This window comes from Anoplolepis gracilipes, unplaced genomic scaffold, assembly GCF_047496725.1.
Source record: "Anoplolepis gracilipes unplaced genomic scaffold, ASM4749672v1 Contig19, whole genome shotgun sequence".
NCBI classification, from domain to species: domain Eukaryota; kingdom Metazoa; phylum Arthropoda; class Insecta; order Hymenoptera; family Formicidae; genus Anoplolepis; species Anoplolepis gracilipes.
The window spans coordinates 1,769,551-1,789,054 of record NW_027328667.1 but is presented as its reverse complement, the minus strand read 5'-3'; the positions used below and the strand labels follow the sequence as shown (position 1 = coordinate 1,789,054).

At 38.1% G+C, this 19,504-nt stretch overlaps 3 protein-coding genes across 3 annotated transcripts; 1 reads left to right on the top strand and 2 right to left on the bottom strand.

Moving 5' to 3' along the window:
• Positions 1-7,341: 7,341 nt before the first annotated feature.
• LOC140675602 (uncharacterized) lies at positions 7,342-8,781 on the top strand. The gene is made up of 2 exons (XM_072910183.1): positions 7,342-7,467; positions 7,656-8,781. Exons 1-2 carry the CDS (start codon positions 7,342-7,344, stop codon positions 8,622-8,624), a joined length of 1,095 nt encoding a protein of 364 aa, XP_072766284.1. The 3' UTR covers positions 8,625-8,781.
• Positions 8,782-10,644: 1,863 nt separating this feature from the next.
• LOC140675535 (uncharacterized) lies at positions 10,645-11,167 on the bottom strand. The gene has a single exon (XM_072910129.1). It carries the CDS (start codon positions 11,164-11,166, stop codon positions 10,645-10,647), a length of 522 nt encoding a protein of 173 aa, XP_072766230.1. The 5' UTR covers position 11,167.
• Positions 11,168-11,885: 718 nt separating this feature from the next.
• On the bottom strand, positions 11,886-14,138 carry LOC140675601 (uncharacterized). The gene is made up of 3 exons (XM_072910182.1): positions 13,350-14,138; positions 12,893-13,213; positions 11,886-11,910 (listed from the first exon to the last, which is right to left on the bottom strand). The coding sequence occupies exons 1-3, from the start codon at positions 14,006-14,008 to the stop codon at positions 11,886-11,888; spliced, it is 1,005 nt and encodes a 334-aa protein (XP_072766283.1). The 5' UTR covers positions 14,009-14,138.
• Between the last annotated feature and the right edge of the window lie 5,366 nt (positions 14,139-19,504).

Below are 19,504 nucleotides of genomic sequence, written 5' to 3'. Positions count from 1 at the left end.
AAGAATAGAGAGGAATGAGGATAGCGGAGGCGCGATAAGACGGAGGCTAAGGCGTACGCGAGAAAAAAGATAATTTTCGCATGTTAAGTTTTTTTTATAATATTATATGTTATCTTATTATCTAATTATATCTAATACAGAAGAAGAAGGATGGGATAGATGAGGAAGGTGGATAAGTAATAAATATATATATATATAAATTTAACATAAATTTTATTTAAAAAGTGTGTATGTGTATACATATAAAGTGTGTGTGTGTGTGTGTGTGCGTTTGTGCATGTATTAAAATTATTATAATATAAAAAAGAATTAAAATTGTAATAGAAAATTGAAAAAATTAAAATATAAAAAAGAATTAAAATTATAGTAGAAAATTTTAAAAAATTAAAATAATGATCTAGGGATAGCAGCTCTGAAACAGAAAAAACATTTTTTTATTAGTACTTTAAAAATATTTTCTAAAAATGATAAAAATTATAAATACTCACAATCTATTCGGAGTCTCTCTCTCTCTCTCTCTCATCTGACGACCTGGAGTCCTCCTGCAGAGTTTCGGGGAGCCACGGTTCCTCTGTCTCCCACACCTCATACGGAAGCTCACCAAAGAGTTTCCGCAAACAAAGACGATCCTCGTTAAACTGAGGAGTCACCTCCTCGCGCCTCCGGTTCTCGGGAGTGTCACCCCAAAGATCGTCACGCACCCATGCGTATAACTCTCTCTCGTGGCGCCGGAACATCCTTTTAATTTGTCTATCATAAATATTTACGAATCCCTTAATTTTTACATCAGCCTGTGACTCGTACTGTAAAAAAAACTTTATTATTAGTACTATTAGTAACGCTATTAGTGCCAATATTATTTTTAAAAAATAAATACTTACGTTTTTAAATGCTACTATATTTAGCACAACTCTTATTAATTCATGTGCGAGATCCCTCATCGTCCTTGCCAAATAACGCCAGTTTTGAGTAAAAATTATATCCACTAACGAACACATCTCGTGGTGTGACATCCTTAAAATTTGCGTACTTTAGTCGTTCACAGACTAACACAGTCTTGATGAAAGTTCTAACGGAGTTAGCCAACGTCTCGGGAAAGAAAAGTAGGGGATGTGTAGCAGCATCTAGGCTTAAATTACACAGCAAGGTCGATAGACAAAAGATCCTTTGAGCCTTTTTCAGTTTTTTTCAACACATGTGTGTATGCATTAAATGAGTTATGTACAAATCGCTTTCTTCTTTCTTCTAAACAGGCTTTCTTTCTTATTCTTTTTACCAGTCGCAGCCTAATTTTTTTAAGATACCTCATTTCCGGAATATGTTTTAATCGCGTACGTTCTATATCGGTATTTTCATCAATCAAATCACATAAAAAATCTATTTCGTCACGGATCTTGAAAAACAGTTCTAACGATCTTGTATAAGTCTTTGGTAAACCAATTTCACGATTTTGTAAAAATTGCACTACAGAATTCATAGCACTACCGAAGGCGTTGTAGTTTAATGTGTGTGTGTATCAAATGAGTTATATACAAATCGCTTTCTTCTTTCTTCTAAAAAGTCTATCCTTCTTTCTTTTTTTATCTGTAACAGCCTCTCTTTTCGAAGATACTTTATTTCCGCAACAACAGGATCTTCAAATTGCATAAGTTCTATATCGGTATTTTCATTGACCACATCACATAAAAAATCTATATCGTCACGGATCTCGAAAAACAGTTTTAACGATCTTGTATAAGTCTTTGGTAAACCAATTTCGCGATTTTGTAAAAATTGCACTACAGAATTCATGGCACTATCGAAGGCGTTGTAGTTTAGGCGATACTAAACTATTCAAAAGCTCGAGCACCGTGTGTGTGGCTGTCGTATGATGAAATCTAATCAAATGTATACAACGATTGAAATATTCGGTTACAAATGTATACGCCAAAGCGTGAGATAAAAATTTTTGGCTAAATGATAACATAAACAGACCGTTGACGGTACGGATGTTTGCGCTAAAGAATAATGTGCCGCACAGTGGGTGGGCATTATCATGTATATTTGACTATAAATGTAAATAATAAATATAATCAGGCGTTCTATAGTACGATGTGGTGTATGTGTAGGACAAGGAGAGCACGATGGTAGGAAAAGGAGATATGGGTGCGAGAGAAAAGAATAGCGTGCATGGTGAGAGAAAGAATAGAGAGGAAGGAGAGCGCGCATGGTGAGAAAAGAACAGCGCTATAGACGTAGGACAAGGAGAGTATGATGTGTAAGGAAAGGAGAGAGCATGATGGTAAGGAAAGAAGGTGACAAGTAGTAAAAGAAATATATAAATGTATAAAAATTCCAAATTTATTTAAAATTAAAAAAAATTTAATTACAGAATATAGAAAATAATACTTGAACTATAGTTTTTTAATGTAAATATGGGTTGATTGAACCTTCATGATGATGATTCGACCACCAATTGAATATTTTAAATACATTTTGTAAAGCGCAATTTCGTACATGTCTATCGCAACGCAGAGTAGCATCTAATTTATCTAAAGCTGGAACGTCGTCATAGTCGTTATCCAATGTCTCGATAATAAGACCGATTCTCGCATCGTCTTCCAGTAAATTTGCCAACCATTCTCGTTTTTCATGTCCTTTGACATACACTCGAGAAGATGTATCTTTCAATGTCACAGCCTCAGTGATTAAACGTTTAGCCATGTAGTATGGAACGTTTCCATCTTCCCATTGCAGATTGTGATGTTTTCCAACCAACCATACAACCTGAGATCTCTCAGACCTCGTGAGCAAACGAAATGGTGTAAGACTCGTAAAAATATAATGAGAGAGTACAGATCCCTTCGTCAAAATCGCAACTTCTTTCACGATAAATTTTTTATCGATAATAAATCCTTGAAGATCCACAAACGTTGGCACAACCATAATGAAGAGATATTAGCGAGAACTACGACGACGAACGACTGACGACTACGACGATGATCACAAACGGACCGTAAAGTAGAAACAGTGAGACTCGGTTCGAGGTACTCGTATCCGTAATAGTTTTTGCAGAAACGCGCGTACGTGTCGTATAGAATCGACCATCTGTTTTTATCGAAATCCAGATTCATATCGTCGTACGGATAACATTCCGAGTTCAGATAAAGTTTCACGTTTGTTAATTTGCAGTCGTCGAATTTACTCATATCCTCGAGCATAACATTCTTCCGACCTGTCTGCAGAGCAAAGATAACGTATCGTGGTTTCTCCAGCTGAGTCGCGGTCTTAATGGCCCACGAATGCTTGGTTGTACGCTGCAACAGCGGAAACTCGTACAGATCCCACGAGCGAAAACCCATGCTGAGGTAGCGTCCGCTTTCCAGAGCGCGCAGCATAGACAACTTCTTAATTTCACTCAACAGCACATGTGGCATTCGCCATTGTATCTTGAATATGTTGATCACAGGCTCCACCACCGAAGCTCCAACCAGACAATTGTTGTCATTGCGCGATCGTATTAAGATCAATTCGTGACGAGCGTTAATTACTATGCGTCTGTAATCCTCGCAAAATCCCAATAACATGTAGAGCGGTACGCAAAAATTAAAATGTCCATTTACAGTAGTTGGATCACTCCAGCCAGCATTTCTCATAATCACGCTTTTATCGGATGATATTGTTACATAGTTTTTGAGCATACTCGTTATTCCCACGTTTCTGTTGCGATCAATCTCCACGCCATTGAATTCGTATCGAATCTCGTCAAACATGAATGCTACGCAATTATTTTGCAGTACCACATTAGATCCGTCAGTTGGATTGTTTATCTTCAATTCTCCCTCGATGTATAAGAAACTCTCGTACGGTAATGTATACAGATCCTGTTGTTGTATGGGTATTCTTATCTCGTCACTGTGTCCGAACGTTGTGTTGGCGAATGGGTTGTATGCGTGAGTCTCAATCTTGACGATGCGATCGTCAAAGATCGGTTCGTCCGCGATGTTGAGAATGTCAGTCATCGTTCAAATGTTTCGCACCGCGAATCCCAAAGATTGTAAAAACGCAACGTTTGATGCGTTCAATTTCTTTTTCTTAGCGCAAGATGATTGCGTATTAGCAAATCTCGATGTTGTTGTTGTCGTCACGGGCGTCGTAAAAATTGTGTTGTCTTTCACGTCTTTCGATCCGTTCAGCACGAGCATCACACGCTAATTTTGTCGCCGTCGTACATGCACTCTAATGGTGATCTCTTCTCCTCGAAAATCGAGTAATCGTCCTTCCTGATCGACAACGCGTAACGTTAAATCCGTAATGCTCCGTACGATGATCGGTAGGTAAATGATGTGCGCCGGTGTTTCCGATATCTTATATCCTGGTGGTACCCTCGGTGAAAATTCATGTATCGTATGAACGAGTTTACCGTTGTTGTACGCACCCGCGGTGACATTACATTCGACGCGGATAATGTTCACGTTGATAATGTTAATCGGCACGTCCGACTCATACCATTTTCGCGGCTGCAATATACGGTTCGAGAATCCTAGCAGCGATCCAATGTTGTTAGGCTTGCTAAAATTTATTCTGTATGCGCATTTGATCTCGCTCCGCATCGTATTGTAATTAGCGCGGAGCACTATCGGCCATTCTCCAGCCTCGAAGTCATCGTCGTCAGTTTATTTTTTATCACCATCACGAACTGTGTGTTGCGAATGTTTTCGTGAAATTGTTTTTTTCAAAAATTCATGTATCGCTTGCAGCTCGTACGATCCCTCGGGAATCGTAATTTCCGCATCGTCTTTGCCAAAGTAAAATTTATTATTCGAGGAATTCACGTTCGATATCGTGTGATAACTCTCAAAATCCGCTAGACCGAGTTCGTATTCACCATCGCTTAAATCTACGGTGGGCGAATAATTTGCCGCGAGAACGCTGCTCTTCCCAGTCAGCGTGAATGTCATAGACATGTTGACCAAACTTTAACGAATACTAAATTAAATAGCGGAATGTATGTCTTTAAATTCGCGTGCATCGACCGCTCGGAAAAACTGCGAGCACAATAGAGCGTATGACAAGGAGAGTACGACGTAGTGTAAGAAGGAAGGCGCTATAGACGTAGGACAAGGAGAGCATAATGGTGGGAAAAGGGCAGCGCTATAGACGTAGCATAAGGAGAGTATGATGTGTAAGGAAAGGAGAGAGAGAGAGAGAGAGAGAGAGCAAAGGAGAAGGCTGCAGTAAAAGAAATATAAACGTAACTTATTAAGATATTAAAAGTATTCTTGACACATTTCCAATAAACTATACATTTTCGATTAAAAAATATATCAATGTAACATATTATTATTATTATTATTATTATTATTATATAATATACAGGAAGAAGGATAGGATTTTATAAAGAAGATACATAGCGATATATATGTTTAATATATATTTTTTATTTAAATTCACATGCATCGACCGTTCGGAGAAACTGCAAGCACAATTGTCCGCAGATGCTTTGATTATAAGTTTGATAGGATGTATGATTATAATCTATTTTTGACACATTTAAATATCGTATCAATTCATTCGGCGGGCGAAGATTGCCAAAACTGTCAAAATATATAGCGCGATTCCCTCTCTTTGCATACGCTACCCAGTGAGTACCCGAGCCTTTAGCGTTATCCAAATTTATGATACCGCTCTCGTTTCGATATACACCACCGATCGGTAATGAGTCACGCATAAAAACGCCTCTAAAATACGGAATGCGCATACGTTTTGCTAGTTGCAGCAGTTGTACGTTGGTAGTTGCACCCTCTGGCATTTTTAGTGTCTCTTTGACGTTTTTTTTTTTTTCTTCTTCTTTCTCATTGAGATTCCTCGTCCGTATTTGTATGGCGCGAGATATAATCCGCGACCTTCCATGGCGCGATTGTGACGTAGCATCTCTTGAAACTGACGTTGCGTAGATTTTCCGTCGTTTACCATCTTCGCTACACCAGCCGCTCCACCAATCAGAGATCCGAGAGCACCCAACACTGGTAGAATCGGTAATATGCCTCCGCGTTTCGCTACCGGAAGTATTCGTTTTTTCGTAATCTTTTTCTTCGTCGACGACTTTTTCATCCCCATACCCATTTTCGTCTTTGCTTTCATGACCGTCCAAACGGCCGTGGCGGCTGCTCTTTCGCCAAAATTCGAATCTTTCGCGGTAATACGTTCTCGCGCCCTCGCAGCTAGTATACTATCCGCTACGTGTCGTTCGCCGAGGTTGTTGCTTCGCGAGTAAGCTAAATCGTGTTCGCGACACGCGACGTCCAATGGGTTGATGCCTCGATCGCCTCTAACCAATCGTTCTTGTAAACGAGTTCCCGGTCCGCAAAACTGATATCCAGGAATATGTAATTCGATAGGGAGTGCGTTTATCGCGCGATTCAACAGACCACAGCCTCTTACGGTTTTCGCTGACATTCGTAACAATCTTTTATCATCGGCGCTGGACCGTCAATGTGCGTTCGTTGCCACGGTCGATTGTAATGTTCGAAACAGCGACGATAGGTCTGAACCTCCGAATCAGCCTTTATATATTCCGGAAGTTTGTCCCACAGACGTTCCACGTAACAACCAAACTGTTTCAATAAAATAATCTTCGGTATATATTGCAACTGTTCTGAGGTAAGGTTGAGAATATCACAGTCATCCGACAGTGAAAGAAACATGTTTGACACTGAGCGGTTTCGATTTGATGCGCATCTATAAATAGGCTCTCCTCACCCTCCTCCTCCTCATAAAGTATCGTTAAGTCTGATTAGACAAGTCATGCAATTCGTGCTACAACCAACGGTAATTAAAGTAACAAATTTTGACAATAGACTAATGCCTGAAAAAGAAATACACAAACATAGAAAAATGTTACCGAATACAATACGCGGTCTCATTTGCGGCCCTTCGAATTGCGGTAAAACTAACTTGTTGATAAGCTTGATAGAAAGTCTAAACGGCATACGCTTTGAAAATTTATACATATATTCAAAATCTCTTCAACAACCAAAATATCAATATTTGGAAAATTTACTATCATCGATAGATGAAATTGGTTACTTTACGTTCTCTAATAACAGCGATGTCATTTCATCGAGAGAGGCGCTTCCGAATTCGGTTTTTATCTTCGATGACGTGGCATGCGACAAGCAAGATACGATAAGAGAGTACTTCTCAATGGGTCGACACTCAAGCGTCGATTGTTTCTATCTCTGTCAAACGTATGCCAAGATACCCAAGCATCTTATACGCGACAATGCTAATCTGTTGATTTTATTTAAACAAGACGGTACAAACTTGCGACATGTGTACAACGATCATGTAAATACTGATATGTCGTACGATGATTTTTGCGCGTTATGCCAAAAATGTTGGCAGCACAAGTATGGATTTCTAGTAATTGACAAAGACAGTTCAATGAACAATGGACGTTACAGAAGAGGTTTTAATGAATTTGCGGTACCGTAAAATGATCAGTTGCTATCGAAACATTGACAGAGCAACGTCTACATAAAAAAAAAAAAAAAAACATGAGTGATCGTGAAAAGATTGCGCGAAAAATTGTACAGACGAGCGAGTCAATTCGCAAAAAATATCGCGCGTTAAAAACTGGTAAAATTGAGGAAGATGTAGCGTTGGAGAAATAGTTTAAACCGATTAGCGAGCCTCTAAAACAGCTTGTTCAAAATACCATCGATGTAGAATCCGACGTATCGAAAATCGAGCCGTTCGATATACTCGAAAAAGACCATGTGGAAAAGAAAATTATTAAAGTTAAAAAACGACCAAGAATCTCATTAAATGATTTGAGCTCAAAGCAAAAACGATTAAACGTCTCATTAAATGATTTGCCGATAACTTCTACACCTAATCAAAGACGAACGATACCGGACACATCTACTCAGATAGAAATTGCGCAACCGCGTCAATTATCGTACGAGCAACCACCCGTCGACGAAATTTTTGAAACCACACCCGATTCGTTGGTTACGACGATACAACGTGAATTGCAAACGTCCGCAGGTGTAAACATATTTCGAGAGCATTTAGGTCCACTCGGACAAAAATATATATTAACTGTTATGAATCAAGATAAAGATAAAGCTATGGATTATGTGTACGGCATTAAGTTTTCTAACGATGGAATAATGCTCGGTGATAAACATTTTGACGTAGACAAAAATGATAATATAATTATCAATGAAGTAAAATATACGGGAACGCCTGGTCTCTATGAATTAATTTTCAAAAAAATCCCCGACGATGAAATATACACCGAAGATGATTTGCTTAAATATAAAAGTATATTATTAGCGACGAATGCGCATAAACGTGGGAACAAAGCACATAATCCAGTATTAGGGACTAAAGGATATAAGTATAAAAATGTAATTGCGCCGTTATTGTCTAGCAGAAAAGCTGGAAAGGGTATACTACCGCGCGCTATGACTCTAAACGACAATAAGATCGACTACGTGCATTGGAACGATCCAAACGAGTTGGTAGATCGTCTGCGATTATTGGATGCTTCGCGTCGAGCCGGTAACAATGCTCACGACAATGAAATCATGTCGATTATCGAAGAACTTCGCGAAGATGGTCTTATTATAAATTGAATGATGTATCGACAAAACTAATCAGTCGATCAGCGTCGCGTGACACTTTACGAAGCGTCGGAAAAAAAATGCCTATCAACAAATTTGGCTTATTCGATTCAAGAAATGATGCAACCGGTACAAACGGCTCTTGGGATAGATTGGTAAAAAGTTATGTGCACGAAAACGCTCTGTGTCGCGTCGTTACAGACTTTGATGCGAGGTCGCGTAAGATTCGTCGTGTAGCGCAACCTGAGGCTGACACCGATGCCGTCAACAAATTGTACGTGCAGTCCTGCGTTAAAAGATTAATGAATCGACAGAAAGAATCAGACGAGAAGCTTACTTCGCTTGAGAAGGACGTGCGAGCATTACAGATTGCGCTAAACAATCTTCAACGCGCGGCTAACGCTAACTCAGAGACGGCTATCAACCCGAATGAGCATCAGTGAACGGGTTAGGAGCGGCTATCGAACGGCTATCGAACAGCTACGAAGGATTATCGAACGGCTGCGAACAATTATCGAACCGCTACGAAGAATTACCGAACTGCTATCTAACTACAATGAGTGGCAGTGATAGTGAATGACCTAGCAGCAGCAGCAGCAGCAGCAACAACAACAACAACAACAACAGCCTCGAACGAGGCTATCAACATCTCAAGCAGGGCTGTGAACGAGGCTACGAACACGTTCTTCACGGCTACACTCAAGGTTACAAACAACTCAAGAACTCCTACGATCGTTCGAAAGACGTCTGTGAACGAGGCTACGAACGGGTCAAAAGCGGCTACGAACGAGTCAAAAACGACTGTGAAAAAGGCTGCGAACGGGTCAAGAACGATTTTCGAATGGATGAAGGACGGCGGTGAACAACGCAAGAACGGATTAAGAACGGATCAGAAAACGTGAAAAAATAAAAAACATAGAAAAAACGGAACTTAAAGAACGGCTCTTAAAGGACGATAAACGAAAAATGAGTGATAAAAAAGCAAACAACAAACAACCATCGAGAAAAACTGACAAAGCAAAGAATCAACATAGTTTGGAGAGACGGCAGTTGGTAAACGAGCTGCACGCGCCAGCGAGAAAAAATTTTCCCCGAAGACACGTCATAGTGCGGGGATACGATGATCTGTGGCAAGCCGACATCGTCGAGATGCGTCCGTATGTTCGAGTCAACAAGGGATACAATTACATACTCACTGTTATCGATGTGTTGAGCAAGTATGCGTGGGTCGTACCGCTCAAGAGTAAAGGTGGAAACGAGACAACCGATGCGATTGCGGAGATAATTCGAGACGATGCGAGATGCCCGAAAAATTTTCAAACCGATCAAGGAAAAGAATTTTACAATGCAAATGTACAAAACCTCATGAAGAAACACGATATTAATCATTATTCGACATATTCCGTCATGAAAGCCTCGATCGTGGAACGCTTCAATCGTACTTTGAAGAATAAAATGTGGAAAATGTTTACGCTCAATGGAAACTACAAGTGAATCGACGAACTATCGAGACTCGTTGAAGAGTACAACACGCAAAAACATCGCACTATCGGTATGAGACCTGTCGATGTTACTCCAGCCGTCGCGGAGAAACTTTTACATACGGTGTACAGCAACGTAAAGATTGCGGCGCTGGCGAAATTTAAAATAGGCGATTCGGTGCGCGTGAGTAAATTCAAGACTTTATTCGAAAAAGGCTACACACCAAATTGGACCACCGAAGTGTTTGAAATTGTTAAGATACAGAAAACTAATCCCGTGACATATATATTAAAAGATTCGCGCGGAAATCCCGTCGCCGGTGGATTTTACGAATACGAACTACAACGCGTTGCTAATCCCGATATATATCTTGTGGAAAAGATATTGAAGAAGAGAGGGGATGAAGTTTTTGTGAAATGGTTGGGATTCGATAGTTCACGGAATTCTTGGATACATAAAAATAATGTATTATAAAAATATAACAAATATTATATAAAGTTTACATATATAAATATATATAATATTCAAATATATACACTTTTTTTCTTTTTTACAACGGTATTCTGTAATGCCCCCATGGTAGCGTATCGATACTTTTAGGTATTATATACCGTTTATCATCGTGTGGACTTAGAGCAATTTTTTTCTGCCGCATGGTATATACTTTATGCATTTTTGATCTTATACTCGATTGCTGTCGCGTCATTTCAATTCCTTCGTTCAAACACTGCATGTAATCGTCAAATGTTATCGTTTTCGCGACGACGCTATTCTTGACACCTTTTACCTTTTTCGTATCCTTTTTACCATCTATTTTTAGCGCATACATTTTTGCTCTAAGCCCGACAAATTCTGTCATTATCATACCGTTGTTTTCATCCTTCATCAGACCCGGTACCTTTTTATTCACGAGCGGTATACCGTACGCATTGTCTATCGCATAGTCGCTCGTGTCGAACTTGCCGATGTCGCGCTTCATATTCTCGTACACGTCTTCGCACTCAATGTGATATATGAGACTATCCGTGTCGGTGTACATGACTTTACATTTTTCTTTATACATTGGAATCATGTAATCGTCATGAAATTCGTACAAACACATCTTGGATACATCAAGTATACACATACCTACATAGATTGGTTTGTAAAACTTCACCTCGAGTCTACGCAATTCCACAGCGATTAAATTTTCCGAAAAAACGCTCCTGCTATGAAAATTTGGTTTCGCGATCATTGCCTCTGCGCCGTACCTATCGTCCCATTTTGTTATAAGTTTTACATCTACGCGATTGCGCACATTTTCCATCGTTTTGCCGAAAACTGCATTATTCATTAATTTGTATAAATTCTTTTCAAAATCATTTTTCGCCATTGTTCTAAATTGCGTGTTTAATTCAATATATGTACGTAACCATGGAGATTGCGCGAATTGTAATATGCGATGAATTTTTGTAACGCGAAGACCGTGTCGCGTACATTGCTGCAGATTGCGGTAGTGTATTACGTATCGTTTCTTATCGTATAAGGTCGCTAGCAACTTGTTCTCTCTCTTGTCGGGTGGTTTGTCACGCGTCGGACAAAACGGTAAGTCAGTATGCGCGTCGTGAAGATGTTGCGGGTACTCGAGATCGACTTCGAGGATATAGCCTGTAGGCGAATCGGACGCGATCGATGATAGATCAAAATTGTATATATTGTCGACCCATTGAAAACTAGCGTAAGGCAAAGGTTGACACATTGCCCATCCGTATAAATTATTTACATCGAAATACATTAGATACGATGACGGTTTCAATGGCTCGTATGACTGCATGTACTTGTTATTAGCATGCGCGTATCTGTTGGAACATTGACTCAAACCACCGCGTATACCTCGTTCTATAAACATTACCATATCGATGTCAGTGAGCAATTCAAACTTAATATTTGTATGCTTCAACATGGCATCCCACGTGTATCCAGGCAGAGTATAATAATGCGCAGGGTCGAGCCCGTAACTCTTGATACAATTGTCACGAAAATTTTCAAAAACATCGCCTAATAACAAGACATCGATTTTTAAATATAGATCGCTATATTCGCCTAGCGTTCTAATGGAGAATCGGTTCCAAACAGTCTCGGCGTGCGCGTAATCGCTCTCGGATACTGTGTCATCGGTCAAGGAACTGTAAAATAATTCGCGCGGAGGTAAACCTGTATCGTGCAATTTATCTACACAATCGATATATTCGTACGGAAAGACACCTTTTCGCGTTAACAGATCAAAGTCTTCTACCTGCAAATTTTGATATTCAGATTGTAAAATTTTTAATTTATCTTTACTGAGAAAAGATGCTAATTTGTTGAGACTTGTTGTGAGAAATTTAAAAGAATCGATGAAACGTAATTTAATGTGATTTCGCGAATTGTCTTCCGTAAGTTTAACATCTTTCGTAAATGAAACGTATTTTTCTTTAGTTATCGGAAGTAGATCGATTCTTCCTTCGAACGCTGTAGCTATTTCCTCGATTATAAAATGTGAATCGTAACCGGATAAATTGTGGAAAATAATTGGAATATAAAAGGATTCCTTATAATTTAGATTGCAATTTGAATGCGCGGGACCTCTGTACCGCCCAGTGAGGTGGCAATGATCGTGTACGCGCGTATCGTCTTCCACGAATGATTTCTCACATATGTGACATTGAGTAGCGCTGTTAAACTTTTCCAATTCTTCACGCGTCAAATTTATTATGGGAAGATTTGTAGATAAAATTGTTTTCACGCTCGTTGCTAAATTTTTTAATTCTTCAGCAAACCATGCGACGCAATTGGCTTCGCGATGAGAATGATACGCGGACAACGAATTATCGTACGAGCAATGTACATAATAAGCGATACTAAACACTTGATGATGCTGGTATAAATTTTTTTCTGCTTCTTCTTCTTTGTACGTCTTTCTCAAAACACATTCCAGGTCGGCATACACGACGAAAGGAACCTGCTCCTTCCTGTTATAGTTGTTAAAAGCGAGCCACTTATCTTTATCGCTCGGTAATCGAATAGCGCAATCATTCATCTTCCCGCAGTCTACAGTATGTGACTGTAGTTTCTCATTCGAATAAAAATAATGTAGACATCTATAAAAAAGAAATAATAATTATATATATATATATATATATATATATATATATATATATTTTAACATTTATAAAAAATAGAAATAATAATTATATATTTATTTTGAAAAAAATCAATAATATTAAATATACATACCGATCACAGATATATTTTTGTCCATTGTGTTTATTGAGTTGCGAACTCACGAGTCGCGATAAATTCTTGATCCACGCGAAATGTCCGATATCTTGCGCATCTTGAATGTAGAGCAAATTGGCGTGCTTGTCCCTCTTTTGCTCCGAAAGACGAATAGGAACAATATTTTCGTTTTCGATGGTATACACATTGATTGAAATATTGTTGTTAATTTCAAACTTTTTAATTTGATTAAGAGTCACTGGAAACTCAATGTCTCGAAGATTTAGCACATCCGTGTAACGCGGGTACGATAATTCTCGTTCAACCCTTCTTTCAGCGGGATACATAGCAGCAGTCACTGCCCATGCGAAACATGCATTGTCTTCGGATCGCACGTTAACTATCGCTCGCTTCATCATTATCTTTCGCGGTAATATAATATGACATCCCGCACGCATAGGATTATATTTATTTATATTTACAGTCAAATTATGTATACGCGATAATGCCCACCCACTATCACGTTCTTGAAATTCTTCGAGAGATGCTAAAGTGGGCTCGATAACACGTTGCTCGTACCATTCGCGTAAATCAGATGTACGAAATAGTTCACAGTTTTTTGTACTTACACTTTTATCGTTGTGCTTTTCACCCGCCACAAACTCACCGTTAAACATAGTATTCACTTTCACACTGCAGTGTGTTTCGATAGCGTCTCGCACATGTTCGAGCACGATATCACTCGCGTCTTCGAGAAACTGGCGAGGTTCGATATAATTGCTATTGATTATCGCACCAGTCGATATACGGTTCTCGAACGCTGTATCAATTTCTCGCCAAAATAGTGCAGCTTGATGCGCGCTGTGTCCGGCACCCGCGTGTACGAAACGTTTACGCAACGCATTTTTCAGTCCTTCGAGTCGCGCGATCTTTGCGATCAACAATTGTCGATATCCGATCGATATTCGCGGTCGTTTAATTCGACTCTGCTCTTCCAACGACTTGATATAATCATCGCATCGCACCTCCCACGCAAAGTACTCCTCAACCGAATTTATCAAGGTGGATTGATGCGTTAAAACCTGCTCCATTTTTTTTTTTTTTTACATATAAGGTACACTCGTGCAAGCTTCGACAATAATGGCGAGATGTGACTCTCCGTTCTGATTTATATCTAATCGTTATATTCTTTTCACATTGCGAAAACGTTATTCTTTTGTATAAACATCCGTCATTTCTATAATATCACGTCTCTTTATCTCACGCATATTTCGTGGTGTAATATAATATGACATCCTCTCCGCATAGGATTATATTTATTATTTATAATCAAATTAAATATACATGGTAATGTCCACCCACTATGCGACACGTTATTCTTTAGCGCAAACATTCGTACTGTCGGTGCGTTATTCTTTAGCGCAAACATCCGTACCGTCGACGGTCTGTTTATGTTATCATTTAGCCAAAAATTTTATCTCACGCTTTGTCTTATACATTTGTAACCGAATATTTCAATCGTCGTATACATTTGATTAGATTTCATCATACGGTGGCCACACACGGCGCTCGAGAAAGCACGTGGGGACGCGATTTTTAATAATTTCTAGCAGCCTTACATTGGCGCTTGCAAAATTACGTCACAAATACTCCCCTCCTCATTACGTTTTGCGATATTACAAATTGATCGCAGTACTTTCAATAGTTTAGTATCGCATCAGTTGTCCGTGCATAAGGTTGTGCTAAAAAAATGTGCTCCACAAAAGAAACCAGCAAGATGAATTTTTACATTCCGATTGAGAACGGTGAAATTCAATCAAAGAACATGTAAGTTTCAATTATTTTCTAAATATTATTTCCTAAAAATTATTTTCTAAATATTATTTTTTTAATATATATTTTAATATTTTATATAGCGTTTCATCTCGTCGTGCGGTTTGCATACTTGGAAGAAGGTATATCTTAACCCCGACATCTTACAAATATTTGGAGATTGGAATAAGCGTTGGAGCTATGTCGTATGTCGAATTGATACTTGGTGACAACCGAGGTAATCGATTAGTATTGCCTATCGTACTCTGGCACTCATTGATGCAGAAACGTGCAGACATTGAACGACATGTACAATCGACTGAAAGTCAACCATTATGGATCTGTGATCTATCTATCCAAATGATCGCATTAAACGGATCGAGAATTATTAAATTAACATTATCTAATAAATCTTTGTATATGCAACCTCAAACATTATTACATTTATTCGATTTTGAAGATTGCATCGATCATATGCATTCATGGTTGTGTCAAAATACACATTTCGTGAATGAAAAATTTAAACAATTTTGTAACGTCTTGCAACGAAACAATATTACTGATGTAAATGATGCTGTGAAAGCGATTCGCGAGAGTGACGCGTTCGATAGCGGATCACTCGTAGATTGCGAATTGTTGGCGTGTGCTATAAATGATATACTTTATGATACTTGTAACAAATAAAAAATAAAAAATTATTATTAACATTAATGTTTCTCTTCACACTATTTTATTCTACGACTCTTCCTCCTCCTCCTCCTCGCGCTCTCTTAGTCTCAGTCAAACAAAGACGTTTACCTCTCATAGGATCATATGCATAGTCTATTTAAAAAGAGATACTCTATTTAGAGAGAGATGAGATATGGGATCCCGTGTATATATTTGAGATAAATGCGCGTGGTGCGTGGTTAGTTTTTCCTATACGCTCTAAGAAGAAGCTTATTACGTACTCGTGTCGCGAAGAAATCTATGAATTGTGCTCGTGTCGCGAGTAAATCTATGCGTTGCGCGTGTGTCTTCCGAATATGGATGAAAATAATGGTGATGATTATTTTATGATAATTTCCGATGAAGAAGACTCAGACATTGAAGTGCCGCTTTTAGAACTATCTAGTGATGATGATGACAATAACGCCAATATTGGTAATATCGGTTTGGATGTTATCGAAAATAATGGTGATATTGATATGAACAATTCTGACGAAGAGGGTGATTTGGACGTTGAAGTACAACGCTTAGCTGACAGTGATTATGAAAGTGCTGAAAGTGTTTTCGAAGACAGAATCGATCGTGCATTGGACTTAGCGGATATTAATTCATATAATGAACTAACACGAATGTGCTGCATATATTTTTGTACTGCAGATGGAACATACTTCTGCACATCGTGTTTTATAAGAATGGCGTATCTTTTTGACGAGATTTGTGCTGTGCGAGAACACTCGATTAATATTTACGCATTAATACTCGGTTTATTTTGTAGTGAGTGTCGAACTCCATTATTTCAAATTTTACCTTGCAATATGTGTCCAATTTGCATGATTTAAGACTTGTGTGAATACTATAAAAAAAAACTATTATTATTGTGTAAGTGTCGCACATACACCGAGGACTTATGTGTAAAAACCAAACAAACTATTATTGTTACGCATGGGTGACACTCCCGAGAACCGGAGGCGCGAGGAGGTGACTCCTCAGTTTAACGAGGATCGTCTTTGTTTGCGGAAACTCTTTGGTGAGCTTCCGTATGAGGTGTGGGAGACAGAGGAACCGTGGCTCCCCGAAACTCTGCAGGAGGACTCCAGGTCGTCAGATGAGAGAGAGAGAGAGAGAGACTCCGAATAGATTGTGAGTATTTATAATTTTTATCATTTTTAGAAAATATTTTTAAAGTACTAATAAAAAAATGTTTTTTCTGTTTCAGAGCTGCTATCCCTAGATCATTATTTTAATTTTTTAAAATTTTCTACTATAATTTTAATTCTTTTTTATATTTTAATTTTTTCAATTTTCTATTACAATTTTAATTCTTTTTTATATTATAATAATTTTAATACATGCACAAACGCACACACACACACACACACACACACTTTATATGTATACACATACACACTTTTTAAATAAAATTTATGTTAAATTTATATATATATATATTTATTACTTATCCACCTTCCTCATCTATCCCATCCTTCTTCTTCTGTATTAGATATAATTAGATAATAAGATAACATATAATATTATAAAAAAAACTTAACATGCGAAAATTATCTTTTTTCTCGCGTACGCCTTAGCCTCCGTCTTATCGCGCCTCCGCTATCCTCATTCCTCTCTATTCTTTCTCTCGCACCCCATAACACGCTATCCTTCTTCCTCTCTATTCTTTTCTCTCGCACCCATATCTCCTTTTCCTACCATCATGCTCTCCTTTTCTTACCATCATGCCCTCCTTTTCCTATCATCATGCACTCCCTTGTCATACACATACAGCGCTTTCCTTCTCACACCACGTCATACTCTCCTTGTCCTACGCTATATAGAACGCCTATAGCACCGTCTCCCTCTACCACGTTGCGAACGTCTATCGCACCGTCTCCCTCTACCACGTTGCGGACGTCTATCGCACCGTCTCCCTCTACCGCGTTGCGAACGTCTATCGCATCGTCTCCCTCTACCGCATTGCGAACGTCTATCGCATCGTCTCCCTCTACCGCGTTGCGAACGCCTATAGCACCTTCTCCCTCTACCGCGTTGCGAACGTCTATCGCATCGTCTCCCTCTACCGCGTTGCGAACGTCTATCGCACCGTCTCCCTCTACCGCGTTGCGAACGTAATTATTTATTGCAAATATACATTATGAATAAACAGAGTGGGGTGATTATTTTATCTATAACAGTTGACATTCCTCTCTCTCATCGTCAGACCTCCGCAATCATTCGGAGAGGACACTTCCTCCACGTGCGGAACCATATGTATGCCCCCCCCTCTCCCCCTCTAAATCAGGGGATGTTTGGTACCACCCCCCCCTTAATCTGGGGGGGTGGGCATTTGGTACCTCCCCCTTTCCCCTCAGTCTAGGGGGGGCATTTGCCCCTTCCCCCCCGCGATTGAGGGGGACTCCCCCCCCGTCAGTGCGGGAGGGCCGAGGTACCTCGCCTCGTCCCCCCCGCTTACCTCACCCCCCCTCAGATCCCTGGATTAGAACTCTCTTATTATACCTACTAACACGTGTTTTGCAATTTTTCAGAAAATTGAACTGTTTCCGAAATATAGGGGTGGGAACGTTTCAAATAAACACTCTGTATATATGTATATATATATATACATATGCATATATATTTGTGAAATAAATATTTTATTATATCTGATATCTCTTAGGCACTTTGCATATGTCATTTCATCTTGTATATAGCTTTATTATATCATGGCTTTGCATATGTTAAATATGCAATAAATAAAAACTAAATATGTTACAATGTTTAATTTCAGAATATGTGTATGTAACACTGTATATCTAATGTCATACACTTTTCTTATTTTTATCTGTATGTAAAATAAATGAAAATAAATTGTCTATTATAAATACTATTAGATATTGAATATAAATAATTTTATATTCAATATCTAATTGTATTTATAATAGACAATTATATGACATTAGATATACAGTGTTATATACACATATTTCTCAAATTAAACATTGTAATATATTTAGTTCCTATTTATTGCATATTTAACATATGCAAAGCCATGATATAATAAAGCTATACACAAGATGAAATGATATATGCAAAGTGCTTAAGAGATATCAGATATAATAAAATATTTATTTTACAAATATATATGCATATATATATATATATATATATAATACTATACATTTATAAAATTGAAGAACTAAAGAAAAATATACTTTTTTTTTAAATTTCAGACCTATATGATAAATACAAAATTAATTATTTAATAAATTAATATAATACAATTACACATAAAATATAGTTATCTTTATTTTACACTTTAACCATATGACACAAATAATGGCACAAATAATGAATACATGTTCCAAAAATATATGCAGTTATGTATGTATATTATACATGTATTATATTTTATTGATTATGGTATATATATATTGTATATAAAATACAAAATAAAAATAATTATATATTCAGTATGTATATATTTTATATTTATTATATAGAGATGATAAAGAAAGTATATAACATTATATTATATTTATACACATTTCTCAAATTTAATTTATTTACACATATTTTGTGTATGCCTATTCGTCTTCTACATTATTGTCAGCCTTGCGACGAAATTTTGGTCGAGAAAAAAAGTCGTTTCTTTATAATTA

Excerpts from the sequence above, each read along its gene's own strand:
- LOC140675602 (XM_072910183.1), top strand. The coding sequence starts at position 7,342 with ATGTCGTACGATGATTTTTGCGCGTTATGCCAAAAATGTTGGCAGCAC. Across the intron at positions 7,468-7,655 it reads GAGGTTTTAATGAATTTGCG|TTTAAACCGATTAGCGAGCC; the intron begins GTACCGTAAAAT and ends TTGGAGAAATAG.
- LOC140675535 (XM_072910129.1), bottom strand. The coding sequence starts at position 11,166 with ATGATTCCAATGTATAAAGAAAAATGTAAAGTCATGTACACCGACACG.
- LOC140675601 (XM_072910182.1), bottom strand. The coding sequence starts at position 14,008 with ATGTTTAACGGTGAGTTTGTGGCGGGTGAAAAGCACAACGATAAAAGT. Across the intron at positions 13,214-13,349 it reads CAAAAATATATCTGTGATCG|ATGTCTACATTATTTTTATT; the intron begins GTATGTATATTT and ends TCTTTTTTATAG. Across the intron at positions 11,911-12,892 it reads GAAGCCAATTGCGTCGCATG|TACATGCAGTCATACGAGCC; the intron begins GTTTGCTGAAGA and ends GCTAATAACAAG.